This window comes from Phoca vitulina, unplaced genomic scaffold, assembly GCF_004348235.1.
Source record: "Phoca vitulina isolate PV1807 unplaced genomic scaffold, GSC_HSeal_1.0 scaffold13, whole genome shotgun sequence".
Lineage (NCBI taxonomy): Eukaryota > Metazoa > Chordata > Mammalia > Carnivora > Phocidae > Phoca > Phoca vitulina.
The window spans coordinates 42,143,623-42,166,101 of record NW_022589716.1 but is presented as its reverse complement, the minus strand read 5'-3'; the positions used below and the strand labels follow the sequence as shown (position 1 = coordinate 42,166,101).

The 22,479-nt window shown below is 43.4% G+C and overlaps 1 protein-coding gene across 4 annotated transcripts in view; it reads right to left on the bottom strand.

The window, feature by feature from the left end:
• The window catches only part of TSEN2 (tRNA splicing endonuclease subunit 2), a 40,780-nt gene extending 22,521 nt beyond the window's left edge, over positions 1–18,259 (bottom strand). For 2 of the 4 annotated variants that reach the window (XM_032411963.1, XM_032411966.1), the window contains exons 1-4: positions 18,176–18,259; positions 12,805–13,006; positions 11,429–11,510; positions 5,263–5,299 (exon numbers count right to left, since the gene is read on the bottom strand). In XM_032411963.1, the coding sequence (XP_032267854.1) occupies positions 5,263–5,299; positions 11,429–11,510; positions 12,805–12,993 (308 nt within the window). In that variant the 5' untranslated portion in view covers positions 12,994–13,006; positions 18,176–18,259. The other 2 variants (XM_032411964.1, XM_032411967.1) reach the window with 2 other exon arrangements.
• Positions 18,260–22,479: the final 4,220 nt, after the last annotated feature.

Sequence of the window (22,479 nt, the reverse complement as noted above, 5' to 3'; positions counted from 1 at the left end):
CTTTTATTATTAGAGCTTCATTTAATTTTCTTATTTTGAAAAATAACTTGACCCCAGTTTGACAAAGTATGAATATTTATGTAATTGAAAACTGGTGGGCCAAATGATTTAGGTAAATACAAAGAGAATATGGTCATCCTCTGTCAGGATTTCTACATTATTCTTAATTTTGGATATCACGACATTTTCAGAAAAATATCCCACTCATAGTAAAAGAGTCTTTGTTCAGTACTGGAATGGAAAATGAGAATTTCGATAGATATTTTTCACAGTACCTACTGAGGTCCCCACTGCGTATGGCAAGAAAGGATTACATGCCACACGTATGGCCAAGCATCCTAGCAGAAAGGGCCCTTTTTCTCATAATAATTTTCGAAGTGCAGTTTGATGAGGAATATCTGCTTTGTTCCTCAAATGTAAAGGCAACCCCCGAACACTTCCCAAGTTACAAAAAGTCACAGGTAAGACAACAGGGTTCTGCGCAAGTGAGACCTCCGGCCTGATGACACTGCTGGGACACGTCCATGTGGCATCAGGCTGCCATACGGGAAATCCCATTTCAGCGGGAGAGCTAAAGGCAATGCGAAACTCAAGCACTTCTGGCCTCTACCTACAGCTGTTAGCCTGGAAAGCACCTACGATGGCACTGTTTGTGGGAAGACAGAGGTCATTTTACTCTTCACCTTGAGTATTTTGCTTTGTGTGTGGATGGCTGAATATTTCATAGTTTATAAACTGTGACATCTCACACGCAACTGAACAAGGAAGCTGGCCTCTGCTGTATTTAAGATTTGTAGCTGCTTAATCCTGATTCCTCAGAAGAATCTCCAAGCTGTCCATACCCTGTTTATCTTACGTAGGGATGAGCATGCCTTCCTGTTTATTGGGAACTGTATCTTAGCTTTAGAGACTAAAACCTAGCAAGGCTACTTGCACAACTAAGAGGCAGACACCATGATTGTATGCATGAACACATATTGCACGTTTCATGTTCAGCCTGACTCTGTCCCTTGTAACAATGTGACAAAACCAATTACTTAACTTCTTTGTGCTTGTTCCTCCACCCATAAGATAGGGTAATGGGACTACTATTGTATGAAGGGGTTATGTATTACTTTTAATAGAATAAAAAACGTAGCTGCTCATACAATGGCAGGGTGTCTTCTCGCCTGTATGAAAAGTATGGCCACTGTTGCATACAGTTAAAAGAACTTCCGTTTGAGAGATCTAAAAAGAATCTTCGCTCTTCATACCACCTACAGAACTGGCTTTATAGGCCTCATGGATCTACAAATCTCCTTTATTTGAACACAAATTTTTGTGTCAATATGTATCTTTCTGGGGAAGGGATCCCCAACTTTCATCACATTCCTTGACTCAAAATATGTGAGGGAACCACTGAATGAAAGGTTCAACTATTGCCCCTTTGAGCAGAACTGAGAGAAAGAGCACACACAGGCTACTGCTCTGCTCTCTGCCATAGGGTCAAGGGAGATATGAGTTCAAACTCTCATTCCATCATGTTCTTGTATTAGCTACACGACCCTTGTGAGGCTCAGCTCCTCATCTGTAAACCAGGAGTAACCATACTGACATGATGGAGTTGTTGCAAGGATTTAAGGAGATAAGACGTGGATAAGGCTCAGCACATAGTAAGTGTTCTATAAATATCTGTTACTCTGATTGTGGGCTTTTTAGGGTGAGAATTAACAAAATCATTTTGACTCATACATATTACATTACAAAATACAAATAACATTTTTAATGAATGGAAATGTACACCTTAATTAACTGCTCTTCGAGAGCAGGGGCAGCCCCGTGGGGACAGGCGCTGCACCAGATCTGGGTTCTGGAGTTGGCTCTTTCGTGATTCTGAGCTAAGTGACTTAGCATCCCTACACCTTTTTGCTCTTCTGCAAAAGGCCAGAATCACACCTGCATTCCTGCCTCGTAATGACCTCAGATGCTCATTTTATGGAAGCTCAAATGAGACAGTGGCTGCAAAAGCATGTGGAAGAAAGCCTCTGAGCAAGACTGGTGATGAAAACAGCCAGATACACAAATGACTAAGACATATGGCATATGAGTCACAGAGCAGGTGTCCTCTCATTGGCTGACAACGTCTTAAAAAGCCAAGTCCTGCTGCGATTAACCCCAGACACTGCTGGAGAAGCAGCAGGAAGAGAAAAGTGGAAAGTAAAAGTCAGGAAACATAAGGGAGAGAGTGGCAGGGGAAAAAGGTGGCAGCTATGATTAGCAGCAGTAATGAGACTGGTGAAAAGCAGACCCGTTTCGGGGCCACCAGACTACAGAACGGTGGAGCATCTGAATACGCCTCTGCTTCTGTCTCTATGGCCTCGAAGACACTCTTCCACTGGCATGGTGAACACCCCTCTCCCTCACCTACTGATTAATGCCTACCTATCATTAGAAGTTCACAGCAAAACAGTTTTGAGGCAGTCTGCTTAGGTCCAGGTACTGCCCTTACGCAAGTTATATAACCTCCTCTGGTTGCGTTTCCTCACCTGTCAGATAATAACAGGACCTACCTCTAGGGGTGATGGGAGGACTTCAGGAGATAGTCCACAAATGTGTTATCAGCACAGAACCTTGTACATGGAATATGCCCAAGAAACGCCAGCATGTGCAACCACGTTGTTGTTCTCACTATGTGTCAATTCCTTGGAGGCTCTGAAACTGAACTGCCTCATCTGAGCTGATAAAATGAGATGGAAATGACTACGCCTACCGCAAAGGCTCCCTGAGATGAACTGAGATGGTCAGGTAAAGCATCCAGCTGGGAACTAGCACTTCAGGAGCAACCAGTACCCGTGGGCTAGGACGGTGATCGCAGTAATAGCTCCCCGTAACATCACAGAAGAGTGCAATTGTTTACTTCTCTTCCTCTCCCACCAGACCGTAAATCCCTCGAGAACAGGGGCGAAATCTCTTCCTCCTCTTGTATCTGCAGCACCTACCCAATGCCTGACACTCAAGCACCTGCAGTAAATGCTGGCTGAACAGAGGACTACAAATGAGGAGAGGGGACCAGCACCCCCCTCACGGCTGGCCCTCCAAGGACACAACCTACATACTTCAGTCCCCTAGGGCATCACCCAAGGGTCTGGATGCTTACCTCCAGAGAGGATTAGATGGAAGGTTCTCATCACCCAAGGACAACTATTGTTGGAAAACTGCCAATCAGAGTGAATTCACTTGAGAAAGGGATCAGACTTTCAGAGGGAATAGTAAAGAAACAGTTATAACAAGCACGTAAGCTGGAAAATTAACCTAAAAATATAAAAATGAGCCCATTTCTTTTAATATTTAACAATTTAGATTGTGATTGCAATTATTATGGCCAAATAACTAATCAAGTATTGAGGGGGTGGGGGGCACATAATTTTCTGACAGAACTGTCAGATATGGTTAAGTCCTAACCCCTGGCATCTGTGAATGTGACCTTCTCTGGAAGCAGGGTCTTCGCAGATGTAACCAAGTTAAGATGAAGTCATACTTGACGGGTTTCCTTGTAGAAAGAAGAGGGAAATTTGGACAGAGACACACAGACATACACAACGGAGACCTCCATGTGATAATGGAGGAAGAGCCTGGAGAGATGCATCTATAAGCCAAGGAATGCCAAAGATTGCTGGCTACCACCAGAGGCTCCAACCAGGCATGGAAGATGGAAGGATCCTCCCCTAGAGCCTTCTGAGGGAGCACAGCCCTGCTGACACCTTGATTTTGGACTTCTGGTCTCCAGAGGTATGTGACTAAATTTCGGCTCTTTTAAGCTATGGCAGCCCTAGGGAACTAATACAAAGATTAAAATGCTTGCAATGTTATTACTGTAGAGCTTACAAAGGGATAACTTCAGGCAGGTGACAATCTCGCCCATCCAGAACCTCACATCCTCAAACTAGCTTGACGCCATGTCATGCCCACTGGCAGCCCTATCAGGATGCAGTTCTGAGGGGCAGGCTTCTGCTCTGTTGCTGAGTCCTAGTGTTGACTGCAGCTTTACTGCAGCTACTCCTCGGGTGGGGGCCCTGCCAGGTTCTCAGCAGGCCCCTCCCACAGACTAGAACCTACCCCCACACCCAGCCTGCAGGTATAGCCCTAGCAGCCCCTGAGATTACCCTGGTGTCACTGCCCCCAGCCACTCCTCTGGCTATGGCACTACCGAGCACATAACCGAATAGGAGCTGTCAGATTCTGCCAGTATGTGCTAGAAGCAAGATGAAAAACCATCCGCGGTTTCAATATTTTTGGAAGGCTTACAGAAGAGACGCAACTTGAGCTGCCTCTCAGGGACAATGAGGATTTAAATGCATGAATGTTTAGTCCACAAAATCCCACCAAGGGACCACTAAGTGTAGGGGCTGCAGAGAGGAAGCAGGCATGGTCCCTGCTCCAGGAACTGACAGTCTAAATCCGGGTGTGTGACGGATGGCACATCGAGGGGCACCAAGGCAGACTGCGTGGGAGCTGGAAGAACAACCCCAACCAACGGAGGGTGGTGGTGATGAGAAAACCTCCAGGAGAGTGACATGTAAGCTGGATCATGGAATGGGCAGCGACAGCCAGGCAGTGTGCATGCTTGGGGGCGGTCAGGGGAAAAATCCTGGGAAATGGGAAGAGCGTAAAGAAAAGCCAGAGGAGGGGCGCCTGGGTGGCTCAGTCAGTTAAGCAGCTGCCTTCGGCTCAGGTCATGATCCTGGGGTCCTGGGATCTAGCCCCGCATCCGGCTCCCTGCTTGGCCAAGAGCCCGCTTCTCCTTCTCCCTCTGCCTACTTGTGCTCTCTATCTCTCTGTCAAATAAATAAATAAAAAATCTTTAAAAAAAAAAAAAAAGCCAGAGGAAGGAATTGTGAGTGTATGAGTGGATAAAGAAGAGTCTCCATGGAAGCCTTTTTCTCACCCTGCAAGTGTAGAGTGAGGAAAGAGGACAGGGGAGGAGGCCAGTTCTAGACCTAAGTGTAAGCATCTTAGCACTTAAAGACATACACATTAGAGGTTAATTGTTCATATTTTGGAAAGAATTCAAGTGGCAAAGGATTTGGCCTAGGATTATTCAAAAAAATTAACTTAGTGCATTTCAAATATGATTTGATCCACATTAAGTTCAGACATAATTTTCAAGGATACACCTACTACCAAAAAAAAAAAAAAAAAGGCGTGACCTACCACATTGGAAAAGGTTATCTACAAACAGATCTGATTTAAGCCATAATTCTGGCCAAGGTCACCATGACTTACTTCTTTGACGTGATTATAGGCATTTGTGTCTTCATATCTGTAACAACAAAAAAGTTCTGTTCAGACAAATTTTCCTTAAGGGAAAAAACACACTGAAAATCCAGAAAAACAAAGAGAATTTCAAGAATCACAAAATCACACATCTAGAAGGCTAATCTTGCCCAACCAGCAATGGCATGCTTTCTCTGCCATCATTCCCGGAACCCACCCCCTGAACCCATTGGAAGGCAATGTTGCCTGTTCACGGTGCTCTTGCTGTGCCCAGATGTGACCCTGAAATCCTTCTCAACTCAACACTGCAGCTTGGCAGCAATGGCAGGCAAGAGGAAACCCCCCTGCAACCTCTGAACTTTCAGATGAGAGTATCGAGGCCCTAAAGTTATGCCCTTGACCCCCGTTTTCCCATGCTCTATAAGGCATCTTCAGTCAAAGCGCCCCACATGTACCTACAGAAAAGATTGTGGAATTTCATGGCAGTGTTGCTTCTGGGTGTGGACCTGGGAGTTCTGGGCTCTAGTTCTAGTTCTGGGCATCTGGCTGGTTGAGCCTTTCTACCTTCAATGTTATTTATTGATCACCTGATGGTGTGGGTTTTAGTCCTCATCCTCCTCCACTCTGCCTTTGGGCAAGTCGTTTCTCCTTACCCAAACTCAGCCTTCTCCCCAGCGCATTAAAGGCCTGGAATAGATGATCATCAGCTTTAAAAACCCTAGGAGTTCACAGACTCCTACCTCCTTAGGAATTTGTCAGTTTTCTCTGTGTCATGACCTCCCTCCTCTGGTAATTTAACAAAAATGAAAATTTAGCGAGTTTTACTGACAGCCATCCATGTGCCAAGCACTTGAGATACAGAAGTAATAAAGTAAAATCCCCTCTTCTTGAGATACTCACAGTCTGGTTGGGGAGACAGACCAGAAATGACTGATTCTAACCCAAGCTGATATATGACCAAGTAAAGGAGTATAAAAGGAGTGCTCACTTTGCCTGAAAGGCTTAGTAAAAAACACCAAGGAGGAGGAGTAACTGAGCTGGGCCCTGAAGAATGAGTAAGAGTTCACCAGGCAGACCAGGCGGAAACAGGCAGGGGAAGCCCTGTGAGGCTGAGAGAGAGTAAATGCGTGACAGGTTCATGGAACGGCAAGCAGCCCAAGGTGGCTCCAGTGCCGATGAGTAGAAGAGAGTGCACAGAGAGGGTGGAAGATGAGGCTGAAGCCAGGACTTGAAGAACCTCCTAAAATGGACATTTGAGACTTACTTCTTCAGGGCAATCCACAAGCTTAATTTCTGTTTCCTTGGCATAAATTCCTTTCCTTCAAATTTCTATTACTGTCTAAAATTTAGTTACTACACAGATCAGGAAAAGATTCTCAATTGTTAAGATCATTATACTATTTGAAAGCTTTTTATGTTTCTGGCCAAATATTGGTAACTGCTGAAGCTGGATGGTGAGGGTCATTATGCTATTTTTTTTTTCCACTTTTTTCCCCTCTCTTTTTGAAACACTCATTATGAAAAAGTTTTGAGACATACAAAAGTAAAGGGAACAGTATAATAAATTCCCATGTTGCCATCCGTCAGCTTTAACAATTAACTCATGGCCAATCTTGCTTCATTTGCTCTTCTGTTCATTTCCCCGTCCCCAGATTATTTTGAAAAAGATCCTTCACATTCTATCACAGCATCTCTAAGTAGCTCATTATGTATTTCTATGAAGACTTAAAAAATGAAGAAAAAACTTGCATAAAAAAAGGGGGCCTGGCTGGCTCAGTTGGTAGAGCACGTGACTCTTGATCTTGGGGTTGTGAGTTCAAGTCCACACTGAGCATAGAGCTTACTTAAAAAAATTATAAAAATTAAACAAAAAAACCCCCCAAAATTGCAATACCATTATTACTTTAAAAATTAATATTAATTCCTTAGCCTCATGAAAATCTATGGATTGTCTCAATTTTTAAAAGTCGGACTCAAAATCCATATAAGGCCTATATACATTACAACTGACTGATACATCTGAAGTTGATTCCAATATATGTTACCCCATCATGATTTTCTTCCCTGTAATTCACTTACTGAAGCAATGGCTTTTCTGTCCTATACACCCCCCCCCGGTCTGGCTTCAGAGGATCACGTCCCTATTGTGCTCTAAACATGGTGCTCATCAAAGGAGGTCACAAGCACCGTGCTGTCCTTGAACTGCTCATGGATGGTCCAAGAAGGGCCTGCACCAACCTTTAAGCAACTGTCTCACTCAGCACATTGCTTAGTTCAGCTCACCTTGTTTTCATAGCCAGATTTTCACGGAGAGGGAAGCTGCAGGTAAACAGCTAAATAGTATGGGATCTATTTCCATTCTGGTGCAAAGGACTTATCTTGTGACACTTCAGTGACACTTGTGACACTTTGAGCAGCACTGGCTTAATACATTCTTTCACCCTGTTTCCTGTAAATTGGTGGAACTAGAGGCTTGATCACATTCAGGCTCAGTATTTTGGGCAGCCTACTTCATGGGTGGTGCTGTGTGTTTCTCTTACAAGACAAAAAATGTGTTGTCTTTTTGTATGTCATCAACACCACTGACAATCAGTGCGTTATTAGAGGATGCAAAATGGTGCTATTCTCATCCCATTATTCCTTGTTTATTAGCAGGAATCTTCCATAGAGAGAAATCCCTCACTACTCAGTGACCCTGAGAACCAATTCATGTTTACTAATTTCCAAAATGGTGAATCCTTCACAGGTGAAGGTACATATTGTACCAGCATAAATTAAAAGATTCAAGCATTTTTTGGGACATTATTACCAATGACTGGATTTTAAAACAAATTGTAGGATTGATCCTTTTTGTTTGGTTTTTTTAACAAGAGAGAGAGGGAGAGAGAGAATCTTAAGCAGGCTCCATGCTCAGCGCGGAGCCTGATGTGGGGTTCAATCTCACGATCCTAAGATCATGACCTGAACAGAAATCAAGAGTCGGATGCTTAACCGACTGAGCCACCCAGGGGCCGCTATAGTATTATTCTCATTGATGCTCAAATGTTTCCCTCTTTGGTCTGGGGAGCCACTTTTGAAACAAGCCTAGCAGTTCTTGATAAGCGTCCTTGCTTCCTGGTATAGATGTTTCATGTGAAAATCCTGGCTCTCAACCATACCAACATAATTAATCATTTGCTTTTTCACACAATATACATACAACAGTTGTACCAAGCTATCACCTATAAAATAATTGCTGAAAGCAATGTGAAGATTATTTTGCCACTCTTCCTTTCTTTAGAGTATAGGGTAGGTTAATTGCACTGATGGCCCAAATTCTTCAGGTCTTCCACCTGCCAAACACCTTGACTCTAGACCAGCTGGAATAACAGCAAACGTGCTGTGAGCAGAGGCCCGAAAAGCACTGGCACACTGGGGCTTGCTCGTGACCCTCTGCCATAACCATGAGAACATGCCTGGGCTAGCCTGCCAAGGGATGACACACATGGTGCCCCCTGCCCCTCATCTCAGTTGAGACCATCCTAGACCAGCTGACAGCCAACCAACAGACAACCAGACACTAGTAAGTCCAGCTAGATCCGTTATTGGACTAAATCCATTAGAGCAGCTAGCTGATCTCCATAACTAACCAGATGGATGAATACATCCAGCCAAGATCAGCACACCTACCTAGCAAACCTGTAGACTTGTGAGCAATTTGGATGCTGCTGAAAGCCACTGGTTAAACAACACTGTGCCAAGAGATAACTGACACAAAGTCTATCCTATTAGGATTGAACCTCAAGTTACCACGTTTTACAGCCACTGAAAATAGTTTTCCTCAGTGGCTATACCACCAACTTGATATATAGCTTCAGCTTTTTTTTTTTTTAATTACTTTTTAAAATTTAACTTTGTTTTGTAATCATGTAACACATTTACAAGGTTCCAAAGTCAAATCTATAAAGTCTCACCTCTTTCTCCATCCTGTTCCGTATCTCCCCCATAGGCATGAAAAAGAATCTATGATTTATCCTTCCTTAAATTTCAAAAATATATTTATATCCCCCCACCTTCAGAAAAACCACGGCACACTATGCAGACCCCCTTTCTAGGTGCTTTCTTCGCTTAGGAATACATCCCAGTGATCTCTCATTCTTAGCTCAGCTCCATGGTACTTTACTTTGTGAATGCAGTACAGTGTAGTTGACCAGTCCCCTCATAATGGACATTTGGGTTGTTTCCAGTCTTTAATATAAGAAACAGTGTTGCGATGAATAGCCTTATGCGATTTCTTCTCATATTTTTGCCAGTGTATCTTTCAGATAAATTCCTAGAAATGGAATTGCTGGGTTAAAAGTAAATGCTTATACTGGTACAACTGGATATCCATGGGCAAAACACTGAAGCTTGACCCCTACTTTACATCACATATGAAAATTAACTCAAAGTGGATCAGAGATCTAAATTTAAGAGCTGAAACTGTAAAACTCTTAGAAGAAAACACAGGGGAAAATCTACATCAGTTTGGATTTGGCAAGGTTTCCTAAATATGACACCAAAACCATAGGTAATGAAAGAAAAAAACAGATAAACTGGACTTCATTAATATTAAAAACTTTCACCGCTTCACACTCACGAAGATGGCTATCATAAAAAACAAACAAACAAACAAATCCAAAACCAGAAAACAGCAAGTGGAAAAATTGGAAACTTTGTGCACTGCTGGTGGGAATGTAACAGGGGGCAGGTGTTGTGGAACATAGTTTGGCATTTCCTAAAAAAATTAAAACAGAATAGATATATCTATATCTATCTGTATCTATAAGATGCAGCAAGTCCACTCCTAGGTATGTATCTAGGAGAAATGAAAATATATGTTCACACAGAGACTTGTATATGAACATTCACAGCAGCACTATTCATAACAGCCCCAAAGTGGGAACCCAAATGTCCATCTTTGGATGAATGGATAAACAAAATGGAATTATTATTCAGGATGAAGTTTTTTGTTTTTTCTTTTAAAGATTTTATTTATTTGACAGAGAGAGAGACAGCGAGAGAGGGAACACAAGCAGGGCGAGTGGGAGAGGGAGAAGCAGGCTTCCCGCTGAGCAGGGAGCCTGATGCAGGGCTCGATCCCAGTACCCTGGGATCACGACCCGAGCCGAAGGCAGATGCCCAACGACTGAGCCACCCAGGCGCCCCAGGATGAAGTTCTGGTACATGCTACAACATGGATGAACCTTGAAAACATCCTGAGTGGAAGACACAAAAGGCTTCACAAGGTATGATTCCACTTACATGAAATATCTAGGATGGGCAACCTCACAGACACAGCAAACATATTAAGGTGGCCAGGGGTTAGGGGGAGAGGAGGATTGGGGGCGGAAAAAGCAAATGTATATATAATTTTACCAGACATTGCTAAACTCCCCCCTGTAACAGTAGTACCACCTACATTCCCACCAGCAATACATGAAGGGTATTTTTCTGGGCCTCCCCAAGGAGAATATTGTCAAACTTTCGGATTTTTGCCAATCTGATTGCTAAAATGGTATCTTAGTGTAGGTTTAATTTGTATTTTTTCTTACAAAAAATCCTAATTATGTTCTCATCTGCTGGCATTGGTTATGTAATCACCATGAGACTTCCCTAGACAAACAAAGTAAAAGATTTTTAAGTTAAAGAAGGCAAGTCAAGCAAGTAAGAACTACACACATTAGTTAATGTTTTAACAAATTCATTAATGTTATGGTTATTGCTGTAAATTCTAATCCTAGAAATAAAAAATATAAAACTCATTTTGCATACAGGTGAAAAGGTACTTAATTACTAGTACCTTCCGAGTGCATAGTACCCTGCTAGTCAATGTTTAACAGAAAAACCTGAATAACACTTTTGATAACTCCAGAAATTAGATAAAACACATTTTCACCAACCATCAAAACCCTTTCACCTTGATTAGAATTATTCTAGTTGCTAGTTTTAGCAGTAAAATTGCCACTGTGCATGTTACGTCTTCTCCAGAGAATTTTCCTATGTAATCCGAAGTTTAAGATCAAAGATGAATTGGGAATGTTTTTGGTTTTGGTGTTAGGATAAAGCTGCCCTCATGAAATGTTTAAAAAAAAAAAAGATCAAAGATGAAAGAAAATAATTTGCCAAAAGTTAACTGAATGAGGCACAAATTTACCTTTCCACTTAGCAACAAGCTTAGGATCTGAAATTGTGAAGTTTGGACGGCTTCTAGACAGGATACCTTTTCCAAAATAACCCTTCCAGGAAAAGAGAAAACAAAGTTCATGTTTAGTTACCAATTTTTTTTAGCTGGGGGAAAACAACTATTTGAGTTAACAAGAGATTCATTCTATTTTCCTTAGCTTTACATTTTCCCTCTGATTACCCAATGATTACTAATGAAGATCTTAGCATTGTATCTGATTGTATGAAGAGTTCTAGTAAGTTTTCAGTACACCTTATGTGTCTTATACCTAATGACTTCAGTCTGGGGTTGGTAAGCTCAAGGCAATGGAATAGGCAGAGGCAGGACCTTGGCCTAGACTCCATCTCACCAGGATCAATGCCACCTGCTGTGGGAATCCCACTTTGGGAAGCTGGCTACAACATATCTATTTTACATAAAATGTTTAGAAAGGCCCAATTTAGAGAGGAAGTACATCAGTGGGTGATATGGGCTGGGAGTAGGAGCAGCAATTAACTGCAATGGCACAAGGGAACTTTTTGTGGTGATGGGAATGCTCCACAACTGGAATGTGATGGTGGTTGCACAACTCTTGTGTATTTACTACAATCATTGAATTGCACATTTACAATGGGTGAATTTTATGACACTAAATTATACCTCAATAAAGCTATTTAAAAAATGCCCCCAAGTTGGGGCACCTGGCTGGCTCAGTTGGTACAGCATGTGACTCTTGATCTCAGGGTTGTGAGTTCGAGCCCCACGCTGGGAGCAGAGATTACTTTAAAAAAAAAAAAAAATGCCTCCAGTAATAAACTGGTTATGGATAGAAAAAAAAAAAAGCAAGCAAGTTACCAATCTCAACCTGAACCTATCATAGGCGGAAAACAGCAAGAACTAGAACCTGTCCTCATCTAAGAAGAGGTTCCCAAACAAGAGATCACAGATAAGGACATGCCTAAGCCTCATCTGTCCATGAGCCAGAACAATATGCCACTCTGTGTTTACCTCTGGAGATGGAATGGGAGTGGGGAATTTTTACTTTTTACCCATTACATTTCTGTAAATTGCTTGACATTTTTTATGAACATGCATGGCTTTTATAACTGAAAGACAAGAAAGGCCAATGCACTGACCCTACTTTATTGTTGCAACGTGGGTTCAATGGTGGGGGAGTCTTCCTCATTAACATATGGCTTCAGGGCACCTGATTCCAATTGGGCAGTTCCTCTCCTACACTGGACTGAATGGCAAGGAAAGAATATGGGTCAATGATGGTTTGCTTTTGGGAGTGGATGGGGGGAAGCAAAAAGGATAGCTGGCTCAGTTCTGTCAGAAGTAGCCATGCCAAAGCCACCAGCACTTACTTTCCCATAGAGCTGCTCCATATCTTCTGCATTCCTCACAATTACATTGTTGTTTATCATCTCTGCTGTGAACACTTTGAAGTCTTGCTTAGGCCCATAGTCCTGACCAAAAGGGATGGGCAGTGGAGATTCATAACTCTCATACACTCTTCTTTTCCGCTTTGGGGCACGGAAAACTGCTTCTGCCATTTCTCAAGGATAGCTGTTTTTTAAAAGAGTATAATAAGGAGAAAGAAACAGATAGCCAATCCATAACTATGTTGATAAAAAATGGGGGTGCATTTATCTCTAGGCTCAGAAAATTTTGCGATCTGTGGGAAAAATAAAATATTTAAAAGGAGTGGACTAAAAGAAAAACTAACGAGAACATTTTGTACAAGCACTACAAATCCCAATCACCTAAAATATCTCAATTCCCCAAACCATGCCCAAGAAGTCTGTGGCAATATTTCTAATTATAGTGGACAAGACTGAGGCCTAGCAGCATGTCCAAAGTCATAACATGCAAAAGTCTACTGATAGCAAGCACAATAGGATTCCTGTTTATTAGGATTATTCCTATTCTTTCACTCAGACAACAGACATTTACTGAGTACCTACCAGGGCCTCGTGATAATCAGAAGTGCTGGTGATATAAAGATAAAGCCAAAAGAGACACTGTTTCTCAAAGAATTAAATCTAGTCAGTATTTTTTTTTTTTCCAAAAAAGGACCTTAAAATACATCCTAAACATTAGGTCAATCATCTTCTAATTTTTAAGGTAAATTAATAGGTAATAACAACAATGACAGAAACAGTTATCATTTCAGGGTCTGTTATGTTCCACCAAATGTGAGTGGCAAAGAACAGGAACTCTAAAGCCAGAGGGCCAGGACTGAATTGGCTTTACTATGTCCTAGCTGTGTGATTTAGGGCAAAAGTTGCTTAATCTCTCAGTGCTTTGGTTTCCTCATTTGCAAAGTAAGGATTAAAAACAGACTCTATCTTAGAGTTAAGACCCCATAAAGGACCTAGAAGAGTACCAGGTACATAATGAGCATCATGTGTGTATTTGCTTTAATTATTATTATGGGGTGAGCACTACCAACTCTGGTTTACAGATGAGGAAAACAGGTTCAGGTCAGAGAGATTCTGTGAAAGGCCCATTCGGATGATCCCAGGTCTGCTGAATTCCAAAGCCTGTTACACTCTTCTCGCTGGGTTCTGCTGTAAGCATAGGCAGCATCTGTCCCCCTTTGTCTGAAGGCCCACTATTTCTCAAGGTTAGGAGCTAAAGGGTTCCAGATAATTATGGAATTACTTAGACAAAACTGTCCTTGTCTCAGTCCTGAGCCAGTGTGCACTCAGCATTCTGAGGAAGTAAAGGAAGCCAAAGTCAGTACCTCTCCCTTCCAGGCCTTATACTCAATCTGAGGAGACAAAACAAGCATATAACACACACGAAAGCAAATTGAAGGTAACACAACAGGCTGCAATTCCATAATGGCTAAAGGAAGGAAATGAAGTTGAGTGCACTGTGTGATAAAGACACAGAGCCACGCACACATATCTAACTTAGGACTAACTTAACCACATGCAAGGGGGGAAAATGTAAACAGTGCAAGAGTCTGGGCCAGGCACTCCACTCTCCCAACAGACGCCCTGGAATGAGAGGGGAGACTTGAACCTGCTGCTCCCTTCGTCCTGGACCCGGCTTGATTTAAGCGGAGAGCAGATCTGGTGCTTGGAAAGACAGTGGAGCACTATCACATGTTTCATCTACATGGATCCAGAGAAAAAAGTAAGACTGCTTATTATAATGCCTCCTGCACTTAATACGAGCATCCATTGGGCAATGGATGCAACCAAGTCTGAAACAGACAGTGACGGTGGCCGAAACTGTGGAAGGTAAGTGGTTTTATGGGTTCGTGACCATTAAAAAGAAACTGAATGCCTTGTCCAGTGTGTGATGATACCTTTATCCGCCCTCTCAAAGAAATTGAGGAATTAGATGAGGACAAAGGAAAACACAGACCAAGGGAGAGTTACAGAAAGTGGTAAATCAATTACAAAGATAACTATGAAAAATAAGAATCAGCAAGTTGGAACCTTCATAGAATTAACCAAGTAGGCTAAGCAGCAAAACACTAGAATAATTTAATTTTTAAATAAGATCCCTCAATGGAATTACATACCGAGCATGATTCTATACACACACACACATTGCTGTAAAGCATTCACAACAAAACCATGTATGTCGCATGTTAATGGACAATTAGATTTTCTTCCAAGAGCATTTGAACTAAATTTTCACTTGCCGACCTATCCCTTAATCCAAGCCAATGATCACATTTGGTATTCAACAGAAGAAACAGCAATAAAAAAGAAGAAGAAGAAACAGCAATTTATTCTAAAATTTAAACAATGCTGTGTTGGCTTTTTGGAGGCAGGATGTTGGAATCTAGTGAGAAACTTTCTAGGCATTTCCAGGAAAAAGTTGGACTTTAATAGAGATTTTTCACTTTTATAACTTAACTTCTGGTTAGTATTTAACTTGTATATGCTACATTTGGAATTTTTTAAAAAAGAGAAAATGTTAAATGGCTAACTTCAAGAACTTCCGATTAAATTCTCTCGAACAAGTGACACTGAAGTTATATTTTAATTTGCCTGGTTTGGAATTTTCCCTCAGATTACTGCTATACTCTTTTAAAAAAAAGCAAGAATGAGCTAGGACACTTGAAGGCACTCTGTATTCCAACGCAAGTGTGTGTGACAAAAAGGTTCCTGCCACAAAACATTCCCTGTTTTCCACAAAACCTCCAAGTCTGTGATCTGGTGTTACCTCTGCCCATGTGGCAGAAAAGGCTTCAAGAATCTGGCTCATGGACCTCCTACATATGCAAACCCGCTGTTATTATCATGTGACCATGCACAACCCACATAAGCTCTCTGAGCCCTGTTTCTTCATCTTCAAATTGAACAGGACTGGAAAAGAGTTTGGAAGTCACTCAATTGTTAAACACAGAATACCCATATGATCCAGCAATTCCATTTCTTGGTACAGATATAAAAAAACTAAAAACATGTTCATGCAAAAATCTATACCTGAATGTTTACAGTGATTCATAATAGCCAAAAAAAAAAGTGGTAACAACCCAAATGTCCATCAACAGATGAATGGATTAACAAAATGTGGTGTATCCATAAATAATGGATTACCAGCTATAAAGGAACGAAGTGCTGATACATGCTACAGTGTGTATGAAGCTTGAAAGCATTACCCTAAGTGAAAGCAGTCACGAAAGACCACATATTTTATAAGACCATTAATATGAAATGTCCACAACAGCAAATGCATACAGACACAAAGTGGATTAGTGATTGCCAGGTGCTGAGGGAAGGGAGAAATGGAGAGCGACTGCTAGTAGGTACAGATTAATTTTGAGGGTGATGAAAATGTTTTAAAACTGGATTGCAGTGGTGGTGATGGCTGCCCAACTGTGAATATACTAAAATCACCGAATTGTACGTTTTACAAGGGTGAGTTTTACGGTATGGGAGTGGTCGGTCTCTCAATAAAGATGTTATTTAAAAAATTCAATAGGACAAACCAAATGATCTCTAGTTTCATGGTTTTTTGAAGGAGTTGTCTTGTGCTGAACTTGAAAGGCAAAGCAGGGGAGACAGGACTGAATTCACTGTTCTCCACATCTGTTAACAGGCATTTAAGATATGTTTCTTTGTGCCATGATAGGAGAACAGCATAACATAAGATGTGAAATGTGAATAAAATTCGAAGAGGTAATCATCATCGGTAGGTACGACACTCCAGGCATGGACTGTACCATATGCTACACACACGGGTACTACTATCCTCTTCCAAAGACAAGGAAACTGAGGCCTAGAGAGGGCCAATCATTTGCCCAAAGCCCCACTGCATGAAGACATAGCACTGTAAGAAGACTGGCCTTAAAGAGGACCGATGTCTGAAGCACACACGTATGTATAGGAATGACTGGGCCAATTGTCAAGGGGTTTGGAATATGAAGGCTGGTTTAGACTTGGAGTCAGTGCAGACGCTTAAGCAGGGAATGAGAACTGAAAAGAGATTAATTAACCTGGGGTGGTATACAACAGTGGCTCTCAAGCTTGGTTGCCCTTACAATCACCTGGGGAAATCTTAAAACTCCTAATTCTCAGAACTTACCTGCAATTACATCAGAAATTCTGGGGTGGGACCCAGGTGATTTCAACATGTATCCAAAGTTGCCAACCACTGGTGACAGGATAGACTATTCAAACTCACTTAATCCCAACAGCTCCCTAAGTAAGTACTGTTACTGTTCCCATTGTTCAGAGCAGGAAAGGGACTCAGAGGGGCTGAGTACTATGCACCTGTAAGGGATTGTTGCTTTTCCTTTCCCAAACCAGGGCATACTTGACTCCAGACACAAGGAGCGTTAAGTACATTTACTATCAAAAGCAGCGCTTGTTCCTTATTCTTCCCTTGAGCAGACAAGCTAACACTGTTTAGGTATTCAGTAAATGTTTATTCCAAACAAAACAAAGCAAAACAAAAATGAGGAAGGTAACTCCATTTAATTTTCCAACCCCCTGGAAACACCTTGCCAAAATCTGGTTAAAACCTCCCACCCAGTAAAGCTCGCCTTCTCCCAATTAAAAAATGTTTGAAGCTCCAGCGGTGTACCTCCTGGGCTTAGGGAGGCAAGCATGAAAGGGACAAGGCAAACAATCCAGCCCCAGGGGAGCTTTCAAGTTAGAACCTGACACAAGCCACATAAACAAACGATAACCCTTTGAAGGCTGTTTGTGAGGATTAAGTGGGTAACTGTGCGAAGGCGAAGGAGCCTCGTACTGGGCCTGTCATGTGCAAAATGCTAGCCAGACGGGGGCTGCAACTGCAATAAATGACTGCACACAAGCCAGAAAGTGTTAAGGACCCACCAAATTCATAACTCCCTGTCTTAACTCATCCCTCTGTGGATTTCCTTGAGCGCCCCCCGCACCGAAACAACCGCACTAGCGGCTGAGGCTCCCCTCGGGCAGAGACGGTATCCGGTACACCTCGACGTCCCCAGCCCGCAGCACAGAACGTGGCATCCTGTTCGGAAAGAACGAAGAGAAGTGCAAAGGGCTACAGATGCTCGGAGAAGGGGAGAGGAGCAAATTCCGGCGGAACCAGGAAGCCTGGCTCCCCCTGCCCGGCCTACTCTGGGGTGGCTGTGCAACCGGGGTAAAGTCTCTACGCCCTTTCTGCTCCCGCTCCTGAGAGCTTTCGGAGAAGGCGATGTCTCCTCTCGCACCGCGACACGCGGCCACCACGCTCAGCGCCACGGGACGCCTCGCACTGCCCGCCCCGGCGCCTTACCTTCCTCAGCCTCACGCGCTCGTCGTTACCCCGGCAACGCCGGCCGGAGGGCGGTCACTGCCGCCGTCAAGCAGTGCGGCCGCAAAGCCGGGCGAATGCGCAGCCGCAGAGTTCTCGGGAGCGCCTCCCGGGTCTTTGCGGAGAGCGCCTGCGCAGAGCCTGAAGTTGTGTTTTCTGTGTCTACTGCTGGCCCTGAACCGGGTGTAAGCGAGTTCTCCTTCCTGCTCTCCCCGTAATTGTACGGACAGCCTCCTGCACAGATGCCGCTTTCGTTTAATCCTCACAAGATTCATTTTACATATGAGATCCTAAGTTACTTGTCGGATGTCACATAGCTAGGAGGTAGTGGAAACGAGACTCTAACCCAGGCATGAAGACTTGGGAGTCTGTCCCGGGGCGGGGGTGGGAGAGTTGAGGCGACCAGATTTTATTGTATGACCTCGTCCTGAAAAAAATGGGTCTGTAAGCTTAGCCCTGACGCTGACCTCAGCTTTCTCAGTGTAGATGTATAAGCTGCAGCATGCCCGGAACCTGTAAGGAAGCGCCCTCTCGCAGACGCCTGACTAAAAGCCCCTGTGTGCCCTGGCTGCCCTGTGCATTATGAAGGGCAAAATAGCCAGGAGTCAGAACTGCGTTTGAATCCCCGCCGTCCCCCTCCCCGGGTGGGTGGTCTTGAGTGACTTAATCTTTTTGAGCCTCAGTTTCCTCTATTGAAAAGTGGGTCGTTAGAATTATGCCGGATGAGCAAAACAAAAAGGTGCGGGGGAAGTGTAAAAGTTAATCCTGACCTACTTATTTTAAAGGAGGTCTAGTAGGGAGTCCCAAATATACTTTTCCAGATATGAACCCCAGGGTCCCCAGCACACATACCACACATGCTGGGCAGGTGGGGAAGGTGGTGACAGGAAGGGGTGGCAAATAATGCCCGAGGGACTCATGGGGCTGGTGTGATGGGCTTTGAAATCCAAGCCTTTCCCAAACTGCTCTTGTCTCCGGGGCTTCACACACACTTGCCTTGGCCTGGAACATCCTTCTCCCTTCTGTTTGCAGCTGTAATTCCTGCCCCCCCTCCCCCCCCCCGGGGCCTCAGCTCCTACATCTTCCTCCAGGAGACTTCCTCTTGCTTCCCTCGACTGGCTTGGGTGACTTTCCTCTGTTTCTGCAATCGTCTGGTGCACCCTGTGTTGTTCCTGTTTCCTGGTCCTGCTTAACCAGAGGGCTTCAGTGGATGGTCTGCCTGCACAGGCCTTAACTGCTCGGCTTTGAGTTTCGACTTTGATTTAGATAAATCAAAATTAGAATAGCTTCCTGGTTAGAGTGTTGCAAAAAAAAAGAGAACTTCAGCAAGGTTCACAGAATAGTGGCATCAGGATGAATGGGGGCAGGGAAGAGAGAGAGCCCGCCGGAGGCTGTAATATTATACCAGAACATAGCAATTTAGGAAATACTGGTTTTAGAATGAGAGGGTTTTAACAATGAAGGGGAACCCAGAAGTTGTCCAATTCAATTTCCTTATTTAACAGGTAAGAAAAAAGGTCCAGAGGCACTGTGACTTGACAGAGGTGGCAGAGCAAGTCTGAGGTGGGGCCGAGACTACAGCCAGGTCTCCTGAACCTCTCAGCCTGGTACTCTGCGTTCAAGGGCTTGGGATTCATCCATAATGAGATCTCAGGTGGCATCACTGGGAGCCCTGTCTCCACAGAGTGTCCAGAGTGAAAGCTACTGGGTAAGAGATTCTTCCCCCAAGATTTTCTCCTCAATCTGTTTTTTTTTTAAACCATTTGTTATGGTCATTTTCAAACACAAAAGTAGAGAGAATCTTCTAATAAATCATCACTTCCACAATCTTCAACCTTTGCTATCTTGTTTCTTTTATACTCTCCATATATATACCTTTATCCCTCTTTTGGAATATTTTAAAACAATTCTAGACATTGTTTAGTTTCACTCATACATAATATTTCAGTATGTATCTCTGATATATATTTAAATTTTATTGCATATTATATATTTTCATATGCATATGCACAGTTGATGTTTATATATACATGTATATGATATGATATGTAGTTGATTCTCATTATTCACAGTAGTTCTATAGAGTCATCATGAACACCAAATCAGTGAATACTGAACCATTGCTCATGGGGAAATACAGGGTTAGGTTCCTGCCAGACTCGGGCCACAATATTTCTATCAACTGATCAGTACATAACCTTACTTTCTGTTTAAAGACACTGTATTTAATATCTACTGTTGATTCATTAACATTGAACTCACGGCCAACAGCACTGTAACTCATGCCTGAACGAAGCTTATCTAACACAGGTATTTTCTCTGTAAGTCACATCACAGCCTTCTTGGCTTAGGAACACTAGACAGCACTTCACTCTGCTTGGTGTCCATTTTAAGCAGTGAAATCAACAGAAAGCACAAAAATGAGGAAAATGTGGTACTAAGGAAATCGCCAAAAGCAAACTTGTTTATATAGTATGAGAGCTGGGATAGGAAGAGTGTGTTGACTGTTGACTTTAGCTGGGAACTTGCATACTGGGAGACTCGAATTTTTCTCCACTCTATGCATGTGCATGTCTGTGAATGAATAAGTGCTGTGAATATTGATTTTGGCATGACAAATAAATGTTAGCTAGTAGGTGCATTTGCAAATGCAGAATCTGCCAATTTGTGTGTGTGTGCGTGTATATATATATATATCCCCAATATCATTAGCACATCTAACAAAATGAACAATAATCCTTAACATATTTAGCTGTGAAATGTTACACAGAACCCCCATGTAATATTTGGGATATTTGGGATATAAAATCACTTATCTGAAATTCAAGTTCAATTACGTGTCCTATATGTAATTGGACCAATCTACCGATGATTTATTGGGGGTTTATATGTGCTGGCCAGTTTGTATCCAGTTTTATTTAATTCTCACCACAGCCCTGTGAGGTAAGTGCTCTCACCTCTATTTCACCTTTGAGTTCCCTCTCTTCTCCAACTTCTCAGAGCTGGGAAGTAGTGGAGGCCAGATAAGGATCCAGATCCACGGGACTGCAGGGCTGGCGATCATTTAAATCAATCATGTTGGACACGGGAGGGCAGTGCATTGACAAAACACAGCTTTAAATATGGAAATACAAAAATAACTAACAGCAAGTGTTGGTGTCAGGTCAGGATGCGTTGAATGGTCTTCCGGGAAGAGGTGGCCTTTGAGCTGAGCCTGGAAGGAAGTTTAGCTTCGGGAGAGTGGCGAGGAGGAGGGAGACAGTGGGCTGGGGCACAGGGCAGGCCCGTGTACCAGGCAGGTGTGGGTTTGAGGTTCTGGCGGGGAGGAGCTGGGCCTGGCTGGGCAGGAGGTCGCCGCCAACGATAAGGTCCGATAGGCAGGGCGGGGCCCGATTGTGCCGGCGCTCGAATTCCAGGCTTGGCATTTGGACTTTACCCCGCAGACAATGGGGAGCCACTGGCGTTTCTGAGCAGGGCAGGGCGGCCCCAGCTGTCGCCCCATTGTTTTTCCCATACAGCGCCGAACTCTGCAGTATTTCAGCGAGCCCACTAGATGGAGATATTTTAGCAAATTTCAACCGCCCAGCCTTTCCTGGACACCAATTTCCCGAGAGAAAGACAAATACGGGGACCCCGCAAAACCTCCGCGTGTTGACTCACAAGCATCCGCAAGGTAAAATGCAAGAGCTGTGAAACAAAAGTCAAACCAGGGACAGTCCAGCTCTGAAGTCCTGCCAGTCCTGCCTGTCCAGATGAGAGCTTGCGTCATCTTGCAGCTTTGAAGGAGAGAGGGTCGTGGATGAACAGGAGAGGGCACGGTATAACTCTGCCCTCCATTTATTAGCTAGCCTTTAAGCCTCACACCAGCCCTTTGAGGCAGGTGTTACGCTATTTTACAGGCAAAGAAACTGAGATGCTGAGAGGGACACTTGCTCAATTCCCGAGCAAGCTGACCCCAGGCCAGGCCCAGGGATAGAGTTGACAGCATATGGTAAGGTGGTTTGGGCCAGCCCCTGAGGCATTGTTTTGCTGGGCCCAGGGTTCCTTGTGCAAAGGGTTGGGCATTGCCTTTTGATTTTTCTTTGGTTGCTAGAAAAATCTGTAACAAGAACGATGAGAGCTACGCGGCCCCTACCATTTGCACTATTCCAGCGGCTTTTTCAAGATAGTCTTACTTAATTCTCTCACAACAACCCACTGAGTTAGGGATTATCACACAGAAAACAGATTCAGAGAGATGAAATGACTTTTCCAAGGTCATGCAGGAAGACGCACCATAGGGGGAT